The sequence below is a fragment of the Cibotium barometz genome, chromosome 6, assembly GCF_041138505.1.
Source record: "Cibotium barometz isolate CiBa-2024 chromosome 6, ASM4113850v1, whole genome shotgun sequence".
Taxonomy (NCBI): Eukaryota; Viridiplantae; Streptophyta; class Polypodiopsida; order Cyatheales; family Cibotiaceae; genus Cibotium; species Cibotium barometz.
Window position 1 is genome coordinate 42620628 of NC_141051.1, and position 16150 is coordinate 42636777.

Sequence of the window (16150 nt, forward strand, 5' to 3'; positions counted from 1 at the left end):
ATGAAAACATGTGCATACGATACCTTCGAAATGAGAGGAAAAAGAGAATTGAAGGGCCCCACTCAAAATTGAACATTACTTAATGAGATTTTAAATTGTTATTGTAAAGACTTGGCTCGTATGACCCTTCTGAAATCGAATGTGGATGACAATTGATTAATGATTATTTTTTTTTGGGGGGGTTGTTGGTAGCCACCAGCAAAGGTGTCCAAGGATGGGTCTGGAGACCACCTTGAGTCTGAGACCTTACATAAAGGCCAAGGAAAATGAGCTATTGTAATTGTTTCAATAAAATGTGCTCTTGAAGGGGCTCCCGAATCCACCAATGAGGAATATCTCAATATCCTTATATGATAGCCCAAATATATAAATTGCATGGCTACAATGGGCTTGTCCGGCAGAGATTTTATTTCCTTCATCAACCTTATCTTTTCCATTGGCTCCCAAACCATTATCATTTATCCTACTACTGCAGCTTGGCGGATAGTGATTCCATGGCGACGGCGTCGGTGACCCTGTCTCGCGTTGCTCACTCTCTGCCTTCTGCTGCTCTCGGGGGCAAGTCGGCTTTCTTCGCAGGCAGCTATGGGGCTCGCCTCCCCCGCTTTTCCAATGGCTCCAAAGTCTCCATGTCTTCTGAGTGGTTGCCCGGACAGCCTCGCCCCGCTCACCTTGATGGCTCTTCTCCAGGGTATGTGTGTGCATCTGCCGCCTTGACAAGGTTTTTTAGCTGCAAATTTATCCATGATCAGGGTTTTATTCATCACATGCACGCACTTTTGCCGCTTCAGGAATTCTGTATCATGTCATGCTAACAACCTATTTGCCAATGTGGTTGCTTATGACGGTCTATCCCTTTAAACCTAAATCATGGTTTCCATGACTTGTATGCGCATGTGCCATATGGCGCGTATGCCACATTTGCGCTTGGGGCAGCTTAATAAAGGTCAATTAGCTAGCTAGCCTACTGTAATTGGGGTATCCTGTCACATGTATGCCCATGTGCCTCTCCAGAAGCTTTGATGTATGCTGATTTTCCATGTATGCCCATGTGCCTCTCAAGCAGCTTTGATCCAGGGCATGTATGCTGATTTTCAATGTATGTCTATGTGCCTCTTAAGCAGCTTTGATCCAGGACATGTATGCTGTATCAGCCCACTGAAGTTAACTTGTAAGATAGGGGCTTCAGAAATAGTAGAGTCTTAGCACACCTACACCCTTGTGCATTTGTAGTATCAGAGATGTATGCCAAATTGCTTATGTGTTAGCTAGCTGAGATGACCCTGCTAAAGTTTTACAATGGGGCCCTTCCTCACAGTTTGCCGATGTTGTCAGTATCTTTGATCTAAAATGACATCCCCTTGCACATGTGGTTTTTTTCAGTGCTCATATGCACGTATGATATGTAGTAGTCTCTGATCCAGGGTTTTCTTACAGGAGCTAATCAGTGCTCATATGTAGTAGTCTCTGATCCAGGGTTTTCTTACAGGAGCTAATCAGGCTCATGGTTCATCCCGTGCATTCTGTTAGCTGACAAGATTGGTCAGGATCAGGATCTAATAAGGTTCTCTCTCCACTAAATGGATTAATAGCTTACGTGCTCTACTCTCTTCATCTTGCAGAGACTTTGGGTTTGATCCGTTAGGTTTGGCTGAAGTTCCTGAAAATTTTGCACGATATAAGGAGTCTGAGCTCATTCACTGTAGATGGGCCATGCTTGCTGTGGTGAGTGAGGATCCCTTCTTTACATATGTTTAGTCATGGCATTTAACACTAAAAGAAAAATTTACACGCATGCAGAATACCATCACTGGTTTTTATTGTCCCCTGCATGTATGGGCGCAAGTACAATAAAACAAAGGAAACACATATATTAGCCACTTTTGCAGGCACACACACATGCACGTTGCACATATATGCACGACCGTGCACATATAATAGCTACTTTTGCAGGCACACATGCATGCACCCTTGCACACATATGCACACCCGTGCACATACTAGCTGTAAATTTTACATACAGCTAAGCTAAATTTGTGCAATATCCACAATCTTATATGGGATTTCATGCTTGCATGTGGTCATATGTATGTAAGTGGCAGATACTTATATGAAAAAATTTATGCTATTCTCTGAACTTGGGGAGTTTCTGGCAGCCTGGGGTTTTAGTGCCCGAGGCCCTAGGATTGGGCAACTGGGTAGATGCACAGAAATGGGCTGCTACTCCAGGTGGGCAGGCAACATACCTGGGAAATCCTGTGCCATGGGGAACTCTCCCAATCATTCTGGCTGTGGAGTTTCTATCTATTGCATTTGTGGAAGCAAAGAGGAATGATGAGCCCGACCATGAGAAGAGGAAATACCCTGGTGGAGCATTCGACCCCTTGGGTTTCTCGAAGGATCCTGCTAAATTCGAAGAATACAAACTCAAGGAGATTAAGAATGGTAAGAGTGTGGATATAGTCTTAGCTGTGTATGGTAGCAAATCATGGAGTTAACACACCTAGTTCAAATTTCTGGCCTCTTGCAGGACGTCTAGCGCTGCTTGCCTTTGTTGGTTTCTCTGTTCAAGCTGCAGCTTATCCAGGCACTGGACCTCTGGAGAACCTTTACACACATCTTGCTGACCCTTGGCACAAGAACATTGCGGAGATCGTCATTCCTAGGTCTGTTTTGTAAAGATTGAAGTGTCCTCTAATGCAACTGTTCAAGCTGTAAGATTGTATGCATTCATCTGTCAGTTGGATCTGTTATTACAACAATTAGAAGATGCCTTAATCATATATAAAGTTTTTTTGGTGATATGGTTCTGATGTGTTTTCAAACCATAGGGTGTTCAAGCAAACTAATCAAAACCTGGGGATTCTTGTCTGTCCTTATATGAAGCAGTTTTTAACCAGGAGTTAAAAACTGGAGTTTTTAACTCCTGGTTAAAAGCAGTTTTTAACCAGGAGTTAACCCCTTTTTTATTAGTTTTTGTCTGAGGTATCTTGGATCTGTCTTGGTCAGATCAAGTGTGTGGTTATATACCGTGCCTTTCTAGACTCAAATGAGGTATAGGTGTCTGTACTGAGACCTTTTAGATGGATGCAGCTCTAACTTTACTGGGCGTGCTTGATGAGTGGAGAAGTCAATCTGACAAAATCTGTGAGCTTAGTCTGGTTAAGATTCTAGAACAGTCTAGGTCCCCATCAATTTTGCCTGAGCCAATGGGGACCTTTGTGCAACCCCTTACACAACTGTTAATGCCTGCCAGCTAGGATGCCATGAGGTGCCCATGAGTTGGGAAAGAATGTGCAGCCAAGTGAGGTCAAATACGTGATGGGCCTTATTCCGACAAATCAAAATCCAGACCCCACTGTATACTTTATTCCACTCGGGAAAAATGATAAGGGCCTGCCACTGGTTCATAATTTTGTCCTTTCCACGTGTGTAATGGGGTGATTAGGCTCAGAGCTACCATCACTTACCTTCCAGTTCCTGCTCATGATGGGTAGGCATGGTTTTGTGTGAAGGCTCCATGTTACCAGCCTTAATGTATAGGCAAAGCTAACTGCTGTCCTTGGATGTGTTTTCTTTGTTTTGTTTTGGGAATGATAGTTCTTAGTTTAAACTTTTATTTATGGAAATAGCTAGCACCCTGGAATGAAATGTACACATGGATATTCACACGGTTTGCGTGGATGTCATATTGAATAATGGAGAATGTGTAGATCTCAAAGAAATGCATGATGACTGGCCCATAAAGTAATGTTTTTAATCTCACATTTGTATGAGGGTAATTTGGAGTGCTTTTAATTATTTTATATAATGCGATCAACCATAATATACTAACATTAAAACATGATTTTCCCTTCTTCTCTGTAGAATTTGAACATAGTATCAGAGCGTGCTTTTAGAACTACTTGCCAGAAGAGATGCCTTCAGTCCCCCTTCTGCAACTACTACCGGCTTCTAATAGGATTGTGGTTTAGGGTTAAGGTATTAAACGTAAAGAAACCATAACTCGCGTGTGAGTTTCTAAGGTATAAGATTTAATTTTTGAAATGTGGTTCATATGCACAGAGAGAGAGAGAGAGAGAGAGAGAGAGAGAGATAAGTATACTCTTTCTCTGTCCCCTCTCCAGCAGACAACGACCTATAGCAACATTGTTGCATCTCGGCTTCACAACAAAAATAGAGTGAGCTGTCAAAGCGGTGCTAGTAGTTTTCCAAACCTTCTTTTGTTGACTAACATTAAAACCTAAGGTTATGAAAACCCTTTGTGTGAGGTGAGGTGAGGTGTTCACATGGTGGGCTTCTTTCCTTTTGCACTTTTAGCACTTTTTGGAAAGTGCTCACACGAGAAATTTTGTTAGCGTTTCATCAATTTGTTCTTTTCCAAACACATTAGCACAATCTACCTCATTGGGTCTTTCATCGACAAATATATCACCGTCGTCACTTGTGTTAACATGTCTAAACAGCTCCTCCGTTTGAGCATGTGTTGGATGCATTGGGTGATTCAATTGATGTGTTCTATACATAACATTTGTGGCTTGTAGGCTCTAGTTTGTGTAACTCGAAGTACATTGACATTATCTTGTTTGATTGAGGGAGAGTACGTCTCTCACGATTTGATTATGTTTAGGTGTCGTGCTTGTGAGCCTAAATGGTTGTAATCCTGTGCATTGATGTGGATGGAAACTAGTTTGGGCTCTCGAGTTTATCATGGACTAGTAAATGTGTAAGGGCATGGCTCCTACCCTTGTGTGTGTGTCATGTCTCCCACGAAATGTGTAAAGTATATCCTTAGATGGTGAGGGTGGACAAGGTTTCAGGAGATGCTAGAATTGGAGTCAACTTGCCTAGTCTACTTGAGCCATGTTGTGACTCAGAATATAGGTGCATGCACGCACCAACATAAGGAAAACTCATCACGAAGGAATGTAGGTGTATGCACGCACCAACGTAAGGAAGATAGCGGCTTTAAGATGTGGTAGCTCATACATCATGTCATGCTTACGCAAATACAACAAACTACCAAAGTTTAAGTGACCGAAGCGTGCATGCCACAGCTTAGCATCACCCATTGCCTTTGTGGTAGAAATTGTACATACAACATGCTTTTATCTTTCATATACATCTAGCTTATAATGGCCATGAGACAAAGTACCAGAACCAACAATTGTATTGCCATCATTGCGATCATGAACAATACATCTAGCATCCACAAACTGAACCACTAAGCCAATATTAGTAATGGTGGCAGAGATAGATAACAAGTTCTTCTTGATCTTGGTACATGTAATACATCTGAGAGCATGATTTTTCCACCATTTGTAGTAGTGAGAACAGTTTTACCAACTCCTTTTACATGATATGAGGAGTTGTTTGCACATGTAATAGCGTTTCCCTGTGGAGCAGATTGACAGGATAAGAACAAACTGCGATGAGAAGTAATGTGCTTAATAGCACCACTATCAAAATACTAGACATGTACATCTAACATCCATGCATACATCCTTATACGAAGGGTTAAAACTACATTGCACAATGAAACCCCATGCATAGTTTGTAGATTCATTGTTTTCTATATTAGATGCTGACGCATCACTCATTAATGTAGTGACCAAGTTTCTTGCAAATAGTTGCATTTTCTATTTTTCTTTGGCTTGTTGCCTTCCTTGTTGGTGGCAAGCTTTCCCGATGACTCTGATTTCAACTTGTAACTACCCTAAGGAAAGGATTTACCTTTGTCTGTTTGTTGAGTGACTGGCAGCAAAATCCTGATCTCCTATATGCATGACATATTTGTTTTGCTTGGATTTCTCTTCTTGCAAGAGAAAATAAAATAACTCCTTAAACTTCAAGGCATTTGGATTGCCTTTCATCATGAGTCTGATGGTAGAAAGAAAAACTTTGATATGAGTCCAACAGCGCATTCAAGACAGTAGACACTAATGAATTGTGAGGATATACTTTATCAATTATCCAATTGCTCCTTAAAATCTCTATTTTTTATAAGGAAATTGTCCATGGAGTCTCTCTCATTGATATGCTTTGACTCTAATTGCTTACGTAGATAAGCAACATGTGCTTCATTACGTACTGCGTATAATGATGCAAGTGTGTGTTTAGCAGTCTTGCATGACCGAATATGAGGAATGATGCTCCTCTTGATTGACAAAGCAAGAAATGCATGTGTCTGTGCATCTCTTCCATCCCACTTTGTTTGTTCCTACCGTAGGATGTGTTCCTACCGTAGGATGTGTTCTATCCTGTGGTGGGTAATGTACCATGTGAAACTGAGTCCGTTTTTATAGATGTGCCTTCTGCGCATCATGTTCATTAGAGGAACCAAGAAGTTTCTCAGTACTAACCATAACATTCCATAGCCCTTTGGCTACTAATACATGCCACATTATATAGGACCATAATGGGTAGTTGGTCTCGTCCTCAGCGGGTGGATAACATCCAAAATACATCAATATCTACCATTTCTGATAATACCCAAGCAAGTAGTCATGTAACCTATAAGTGCTAAGTTATCCTTTGATGCAACCAAGGTGGCTAATAAGGCCACTGATAATGGAGACTTCAAGGTGTATGAAAGAAATGCAGAGTAAAGTGAGTAGAAATTTTACTCATAAGATGTCGAGATTGATGTCATTGAAGTGTAGCTCATAGATAGGATTTAGTGTAATGAGTGTTTGATGATGCTTTCACGTATATTTTCAAACCTGTCTCTATTAGATATGACAATACTACTCCAGAATCTGATGAACACTGCAAATCTGATCCTTGAAGATGTCTGCAAAAAAATGAAAGCCATACAAACGGCCCCCAAAACGTGCTCGAAATGAAAAGCTGACTGCAATATGTCAGTACAAATATGTCAGTACAAAGTACCACACACTTTACGGTCCTCTTTTTTCTCCCATAAGGGCTCCTTAATTTGATTCAAGAAAACACGTGACTTGGGATGAAGAGTAGGCAGCAACAATATGGACGATGAGTGTATGCACCAAATGTTGAAAACACACTTGCAAAGGAATGCACACACACTCTCACATAGTGGAGAAGCTCAAGGGAGCACACAATGAGATGATAGATAGATAATGAATGTGTGCTTTACAAAGATAATAAGTATACTCCAAAATGGGTGTATACTAGCACGAGAAAAAAAACTGCTAAAGAGGAAAAAAGTGTCTTGGCTGGTCCTAGTGAGTTCACACGTCATTACCAAATATGGCTACAAAACAATCATGGAACTACTCTAGTTATGTTTTGATCCTTCGGGGATCTCATTTTTTAACTTGACTCCCTTCATTACATGGTAGCAAAGCATGGGTTCCAATGGCAGCAACATAGGATCGCACTTTACTATTTACGTAATTAAGCGTGAACGCTTGTGCACAGTAGGTGGGCAGGTTTTGTGAGTGATGGTTGAGGCCAAAGACCTATTATGCATAGCACCACCCAGGAGTGGTTTGTAAGGTACACACTAGATGCCGAGGATCACTCGTAAATATAATGGCTGATGCCTAATCTGTATGCCATGCTAGGGTTCTTTTTACTATCTTGGGAGGGCTCAACTTCACCTCCACAATTTGCATGGAGGCTATGTTGGCATGAGAGATCCCAAGCTGAAATGAGCATGTAAAAGTGTATTGAGCTATGAAATTTTGACTTATATACAATTTATTTCATGGGTGTTCACACTTATCCACCTCTTGTCCATCACTCAAAACTCATGTATATAATACTAGTCTAGTCTCTAGCTCCTTACTTAGCATCTAATGCAAAGAATGCAAGCTAGGCATATCCTTGGGAATACCCTAGTTCCATCATAATGGCTATTAGTGAATTTACCAATTTACATGAAGCTTTGAGCCATGAGTTCCGTCATGGTTTCGATCATTGGGGTTTTGGGAACCCATATGAAGACCTACAATCCACCTCAAATCACCATATTTGACCTTAATATGAGTGCTTTATGCCATGTGGACCCATCGTGGGTTACCACCATGACATGTAGTTGGTCCTTGCATTCTTGGTGCCTACTCCCTTTGTTGACCATTGATGCCAACTATGTTTGTGGGCTTAATCAAAGTATTGACCAGGTGAACATTAATTCATGAAGAAGCAATTATTTTTCCATGCAATTTCTCACACAACTTACGATTTGCTTATGGAGTAAGCAAAGGCAAAATTAAGGGGGTAAAGGCCTCGAGCAAAGATGCACTTAGCACAAATCCTATGGGAAGCTGACAATGGTGGATGGTCCCTTAGCAAGAAATGAGGTCACCCAAGAAGGCTTAACAAGGGTTGCTAAACATGACTAAATGAAGACATCATGATATACTTAGTTCAAATGATAATTGGGCAAGACATAAGACCCAAACAAGGCTTGATTTAATATATGGCTGAAGCCTTAAGGATGTTTTTTAAATTTGTAAAGCAATTTCAATAAGGTGGATAATCAAGGCTTCAAGAGGTGGAGACCTTGGTGTAAGGCCTAAGAGAACACTACATGAAGTCTAAAAGGACTTTGAATCAAGTTTTGAGGAGGGTAAAAGAAACCAATTTAAGGCCTAAAAATTAGGTGATTCAAGACAAATATTCAAAGCTCACTAAGGTGAGGCAAGAGAGGCATCATTTTAAGGTCCAACAAGGGTTGTCTAAGGGCCTACAAAGCTTATTATCTAAGTTGGGTTTAAGTCCCTTAGTCGATCGCTTAATCTTGCATGTTGCAAGCTTGAGGAAATGACCTTTTCCCAATGAATGAACTCTTTTCTAAAGGCTAGTTGGGTTTGGCTTTTGTCTCAATAAAAAGAAGAAGATATTCCTAGGGATGGCCCTTCTCCTTGTAGTAAATCTCTAGCTGGATAACCTTGTATAACATCCCTATTTAGCTACCACAAGCCTATGAGCCTTGCATGTGTGTAGCTAACCAACCTACGGCTACCCAAAAAACTTGCCTTCTCTAGCTCAATGCAAGGAGGTGACACACAAAAGATGAAAGTCCCATTCCTTAATTTATTATGCATGTAACATGGAGCTTAAGAGAATGTCGATAAGTTAGTACTTGAATGAATCTAAAAACAAATCCCATTAGAATACTTAATAAATGCCTTATATGCAAGGATACTTTACACCTAGCAATTGTGTTAAAAATCTCTTGACCTTAGTTTATTATAGTCTATTGATAACAAAGTAACTAACTTCTTTTTTCAAAATTAACCTAGGCACATAATAGGGGTATACCCTACTATTATCACTCACATTTATAGGATAAATATTATCTTCTACATTGACGATCCAAGTTAAATGGCTTCATCGTGCAGTTGGGTTCCTCGTTGTGTGTTAGGACCTATCTTTGATATATTATCTACTACATTGAAGATCCAAGTTAAAATGGATTCATCATGCAATTGGGTTCCTCCTTGTGTATTAGGACATGTCTTTGACCACTATCTTGTTATATAATTGATACATAGGAACATGCATACATAGATACCTTGGATTATGCAATGGGATCAGCCCCCATGGATATTGATGATAAAGCAACAACTAATAGAATTCTGTCCTAAGTAAAGACAAAAGATGTATGGAAAAGAAGGGCTTTCATGGATTGATAAAATATTTTATCTAGCTCCTTTTTCATTCAAAGGTATTTTATCTAGCTCCTTTTTCATTCAGAGGTATTCCTCTCTACAAATTTGTTATTGAAAGATCCCTGCCCCCTCCGCGCAACAAATTCCGAGGGTGCTAGCAGTGGAAGTAGCACTTCTTGTGCAGGGTAGGACCTCTCACTCGGGGCCTCGCCCACGGATATCCGGACAAGAGACTAATCCCTCGGTTCTTCCAAAACTGAACCTGAAAAAACTTCCCTCGCCCAACAGACATAGGCGATTTCTCTAGGATATTTTTATTCTAACGTAGTCAAGAGCCTTAACTAACCAAACTGATCTGACCGAACGCGTAAGTCACATGGTCAGATCAAGGAAGAAACCTGCACTTGGATCATAGAGATCAATGTTTTTTTCCTCATCAAGAGGCACAGCCGTTGATTCTTTTCCATAGAACAAAGACTATCTGGGATTTACTCATCTATATATCGTAACATAACATAATTGAGTCTCATTTTAGGGATCCATCAATCCACCCTAACCCCATCCAATCCCATGGTTTAGCCAACCACGCAACCATTGTAATGATAGGATCCATTTAGAAATTTGGTTATGTTTTGCCCTAGGTACTAGGGAAAGAGTTCCCAGATCCCCTAGCTAGCGCTTCAAGCAAACTTCAAGATAGTCACACCACTTACACACCCAATATGAAATTACCTATTTCACAGATTCAGCTAAAATAATCTTTTAATGAAACCATAGTATCACTGATCATAATCCTCCAAAATATCCAGCTTGAATTCTAATTTCCAATCATTCCTTCATCGGTGTACCTATGGCATCATTGGCAACCAGAATGCTCACCACCTGTTCACTCAAGGGCCTTTTCAATAGTTCCTAACTCCTCATAGTACCCAGTAATATAATCGAGTATTCCATTTATTTCTTCCTTAGCGTACCTATGGCATCATTAGCAACTAGAACGCTCATTGCCTACTCTCAGGGGCCTTTTCAATAGTTCCTAGCTCATAATACCTAGAATTATAATCACTTAAGAAAAATCCAGATGGACTCTCTGTTGAAGATCAGCAAGATCAACCAACAGATCCATATAAAAGAGCCATGGACTCATGCGTTGAGGACCAGCAAGGCCAATCAACCAGATCCATGCCCAAGTTCAAAAAACAACTATAACTCCTTATTCCATTTTCTTCCTCGAGGCACGCGTGGGTATCTTCGGCAACCTAGAGCCCGAGCATCGTATGGTCAACACCCTCTAGGCTCCTTCGCAACAAGTCACCTAGCGCTTCATTCATAGGCCGCGTCCTTGGTCCCTCATCCACCGTACCGGAAGCTTACCATTTAAATCAAACCGAAGCTGGTCAAGACCTCGGTTGACTTTACTACGCGAGACGTCCTCCATTAACTCTCTGTCAGCTGTTGTAACTTTATCACTTAGGTCTCCACAATCTCATTCACAAGATGGTCAAAATGCTTCCCCAACATTCTTGACATAAAACAGTCATTAAAAAATAGGTTTCATAAATACAGTTTCTAACGAACTCTCATCTTTCCACATTGTTTTACATCATTTCTCGTTATTCCACATTCTTCTACATCAATTCACATTGCTTATTCCACATCCAGTCATGTATTCCCATCATCTTCATCCATTCTCATCAAATCACATCATATTACATCTCATCACATCTATCCTTATCACATTTCATCCATTCACATCTACCGAGATCCACATCACATCACATTCACATCTACCTAGATCCACATCACATCACATTCACATCCATTCACATCTACCTAGATCCACATCACATCACATTTATCCAACTTACATCTCATCCATCCATTCACATTACATCACATTCATTTATATTCATTTCGATCCACATCTCATCACATCACATCCATCCACATCACATCTCATCCATTCACGTCTCATCACATCATATTCACATCCATTTATATCTCATCATATCATATTCACATCACATCACATCCATTCAGATATCATCACATCACATTCACATCCATTCACATCTCATCCCATCCATTCACATCTCATCCCATCCATTCAGATATCATCACATCACATTCACATCCATTCACATCTCATCACATCCATTCACATCTCATCACATCTCATCGCATCCATTCACATCTCATCACATCTACTCACATCTCATCACATCTATTCATATACATTCACATCTCATCACACCCATTCACATCCATCACACCCATTCGCATCCATCACATTCATTGCATCCACATCACATCACATACATTCCATCCACATCTATCCTTATCACATCACATTCATTCCATCCATATCACATCACATCCACATCTATCCACATCACATCTCATTCATTCCATCCACCACATTACATCACGTCCACATCTATCCACATCACATCTCATTCACTCCATCCACATTACATCACATCCACATCTATCCATATCTCATCACATCCATTCACATCTCATCACATTCATCCACATCCATATCTCATCACATTCATCCACATCCATCCATTCATTCACATTCACATCTATCCACATCCATCCATTCATTCACATGCACATCTATCACTTCACATCTCATTCTCATCCATTTACATCACATCACACCCATTCACATCTCATCACATTCACATCCACATCCATTTACATCGCATCACATCTCATCCACATCTCATCACATCCACTCACATCTCCTTACATTAATTCACATCTTATCACATTCACATCCACATTCATTTACATCACATCACATCTCATCACATCTTTCGATACCGATGGGACTTTTCTAATTTTTTTTGCCAATTGCTTGGCCTAGTTAAAGGTACTTTTTCTCAATGGATATTTTCATATTCTTTCTCGAATTTCTCAAGTGAAATATATTTAATATTCTTCTTTTTGAGTAAAAGATTCATGGGATTTACAAAAATCAATTCTACCCATATTTCCCAATAAAATTAATAATACTCAAAATTCCACCTTTGATAAATACTCATAATTTGAATTATGCCAAAAATTTCTCTTTTACCATTTAATTACTTGGATATCAAATGTCATGGAAATTTCTCTTTTTGCATAAAAATAAATTTACCAAAATTTACTGTATTCTCATAATCAATTAATTATGCATAATTATAAAAAATTATTTCTCATGAATATGATGAAAATCATTCTTTTTGCATAGGATGTCAAATCCTAGAATATGGTAGGAAGTCCTCTTTTAGAATTATGCATAAAAATAAGATATGTATTATTTTCTAAAAATTTTACCATAGCTTCGCTGCTATTACTGATAATTCTTAATTTTTTTCTAAAGAATAAAAGCTTGACATGAAAATATGATAGTAGTTCCTCTTTTATGCTTAAAATCAAACTATGAATTTAAATCATAATTTTAACCATAATCATAAACTTAATTATGATTATCCCACTAGATTAAGCTAATTCCATTATTTCTCTTTTTCCAAATTGATAGGATAATGTATTTCTCATTTAGAATCAATCAAAGTAGTTTTTAACTACTTATAAATAATCTAAAAGAAATAACCATTATTTTGTTAACACAAAATCTTAAAAATACCATTTTCTTAATTTCTAGCTTATCAAGCCTAGAGTTTAGCTTTGAATTAAGAGACTATCATTGAGAAGCATCCTTTTTCAAGGGATTTAGCCATAAGGATGGCTATTATTTTAGAGAGAGAGATTTACTTAAAGAAAGCATTACAAATAAGCATAAAGATTAACTTTCTCCTAATTAAGCATTAAGACTTAAAGGAAAAGCTTGCTTTGAATTAAAACAATTATTTAGAAAGCTTCTCAAGCTTGAGAGGGGTTAAGAAGAAGAAAGTCATTGAGATAAATTGAAAAAAACCATAAAATTTGGTTTTACCTCCAAGTTTGGCTTGATTCGCTATTAGCAGTGAAGCCCCCAATCAATCAATTGGTCCACCAAGAGGAGAAGAGCAACGCCAAGAGTTGTTGTAGAGAGAGAGAGAGAGAGCTCCAAGCTCCCAAGAGAGAGGAAAATTTAAGAGATAATAGAAAATATGATTATTTTAATATAATACTGGCATGGTATAGCTCTAATATTTTTTTACAAAAGACTAAGGGTCTATTTATAGGTGAGGGAGGCTACTAACCAAGTCCACTTGGGTTCTAGAATTTTCCAGGTTCAGTTTGACTCAATTTGGACAAGATTTGGACCAGTTTGGCTCCCTTTTTGATTTGGTTTGATCCAGGAGAGAGGAGAGATAAAAACATCACAATTTTTCTGAATTAAAAACCCTTCCACACTTGTGACATAGGCACCTACCTCAAGAGTCTCCTGTCCTTGCCAAGGTGTCAAAAATGCATCACTATTCCAAAATATCTCATTTTTTTAGTAATATCTCATAATTTTTAACTAATAAACCTTGTACTCAGTCAACTCTTCATCTTATGTGAAGATTTACTCATTTTTGGGTATTTTCTTTTATTCTTTTGGATTTATCTCATCCCAACACTTGGATTAATCCAATTGGCCCATTGGAACCTTGATTGGACCATAATCAAAAAATTTCTGAAAATGTAGACCCTTAGGCTAAGGTTCCTTACACACATTTTCAATTAATTCCTAATGCACCTTGGGAAGTTCATTTTGAACTTCTATTTTAGGGGAATCCATTTTAGATACCAGGAGGATTTTTATATCCAAAGATATCTAAATTTTGGATTATCTCTCTCTAGATACTTTCTCTCTCCAGGCCAAAATAGGGTAAAACAAGATCTTTCTTCTGAGGTGCATTTGTGATTAAGGGCCTTGATGACGGTGCATGTAAAGACAAGGGTTACCTATTAGCAGACATGGCAAGCAATTGGTTGCCTCAATTTATTATTTCTTGTAGCAGTTTGAGTCATGTTAGTACCATTCTTATGTAATGGGTACACCAAAGAACTCCTTATGGTGTTAGATTTGGCATTCCATGCTAGTGTGATTAGAATGGCAAATAAGGTTCCCAACTCACATTCAGAGTTTAGTTGACCTATTTCATCTCTCCCAAGATTGACCCTCCACCATTGGGTCATTTCTTGCATAAGGGGCTCTAGAGTGAGCTCTTCGATTGGTTGTGCTGCTAGTGGATCTTTTACTTTTGTTCTTGACTTAGGATGCTTGTCTTGGAATTGTGCACATCCGAATGGGCTCTTTGACCTTGCAAGGGTTGGATTCTGCAAGTTTGACCTCCTATACTAGTAGTCATCAACAAACACTAAGGTGGTGTGACTGCGGTAAATGCCAATAGGCATAGCTGGGTTGATTGTATCACCTCTTAAGGAAAATTAGGGTTTTGTGTTGTTTGAGGCACTCTCCTCAAAGAGAAGATTGTGTTTGACAATTTTCCTATTACACCAAAAGCCAATAGATTTATGCTCAGCTTACTAGTTTTTAGAAATTGGGTCCTTTTCTATGCATGGATAAAATATAGGAAAATTTGTGTGCATGTGTGTGTGCATGCACGTGCACGTGCGCACGTGTGTGTGTGTGTATGGTGGATGTGAACAAATGTTGGAGGTTTGGGAATGTGCATCTATAGATAGTTATCTTAGGTGTGAACGTATGTGGATACGATGGCAACCTACCTATGTGAATGTATGTGAACATATGTGGATACGATGGCGTGCACGTGCGTGTGTGCATGTGTGTGTATGGTGGATGTGAACAAATGTTGGGGGTTTGGGAATGTGCATTTATAGATAGTTATCTTAGATGTGAACGTATGTGGATACGATGGCAACCTACCTGTGTGAATGTATGTGCATAAGTCTAGGAATTTGCATTTGAAGATAGGCTTGATGGGTAAGAATGTGCATGGGAATGTTTGAGAACATGCATTCTAATACTTGTGTGAATGTGCATGGCACATGAAGGCATGCATTCTTAGACTTGTGTGAATGTGCATGTCATATGAAGACATGAATTCATAGGTCTCAATAACATACATGGGGTAGTCACCAGACCTCTACAAATGTGCATTCATAGAGTATCCTATGCACGTGCGCATGATCCTATTGTAGGACCATGTATTCCTAGAGTGTATAATTCTTAGTGAACAGGCATGGGTTGGATCTTGTGAATGTGCATTCGTAGGCCTATCAAACATGCATGGATATCTTTCCCAAGTCTGAAAACTGCAAATGAGATGGTAGGTGTGTTGAGAGATATGATCGCGGTGATGTGTGGGAAAGCACCCTAGAGGTGCAAGATATTGTGGTAAGATAAGAATGCCACATGTAATATTGAATGGTGTGTGAGTGTTGACCAAAAGAGTGGAAAAAGAGTTGCCACATGGATGATGATGTGTAAAGTGGGATAAGACTAGAAAACCTATATCATTGTATGGTTCATTGGAGATATGCAATAAAATTGAGTGTTGAGTGTGCAATCTCTCTCTCTCTAGTTATGGAGTTCTTAGTGTGGTTTAATCCACCTTAATTATGTTACTTAATCTATATCTATC

General features: G+C 39.1%; 1 protein-coding gene across 1 annotated transcript; it reads left to right on the forward strand.

Moving 5' to 3' along the window:
- Positions 1 to 378: 378 nt before the first annotated feature.
- Positions 379 to 2802, forward strand: LOC147637773 (chlorophyll a-b binding protein 6, chloroplastic-like). The gene is made up of 4 exons (XM_086799600.1): positions 379 to 691; positions 1623 to 1725; positions 2157 to 2445; positions 2531 to 2802. The coding sequence occupies exons 1-4, from the start codon at positions 495 to 497 to the stop codon at positions 2677 to 2679; spliced, it is 738 nt and encodes a 245-aa protein (XP_086655726.1). The 5' UTR covers positions 379 to 494; the 3' UTR covers positions 2680 to 2802.
- Positions 2803 to 16150: the final 13348 nt, after the last annotated feature.

What these genes read in the sequence shown, in the direction of transcription:
- LOC147637773 (XM_086799600.1), top strand. Translation starts at nt 495, where the DNA reads ATGGCGACGGCGTCGGTGACCCTGTCTCGCGTTGCTCACTCTCTGCCT. An exon ending in CTTGATGGCTCTTCTCCAGG is followed by an intron (nt 692 to 1,622) that starts GTATGTGTGTGC and finishes TTCATCTTGCAG; the next exon opens with AGACTTTGGGTTTGATCCGT. An exon ending in ACTCAAGGAGATTAAGAATG is followed by an intron (nt 2,446 to 2,530) that starts GTAAGAGTGTGG and finishes GGCCTCTTGCAG; the next exon opens with GACGTCTAGCGCTGCTTGCC.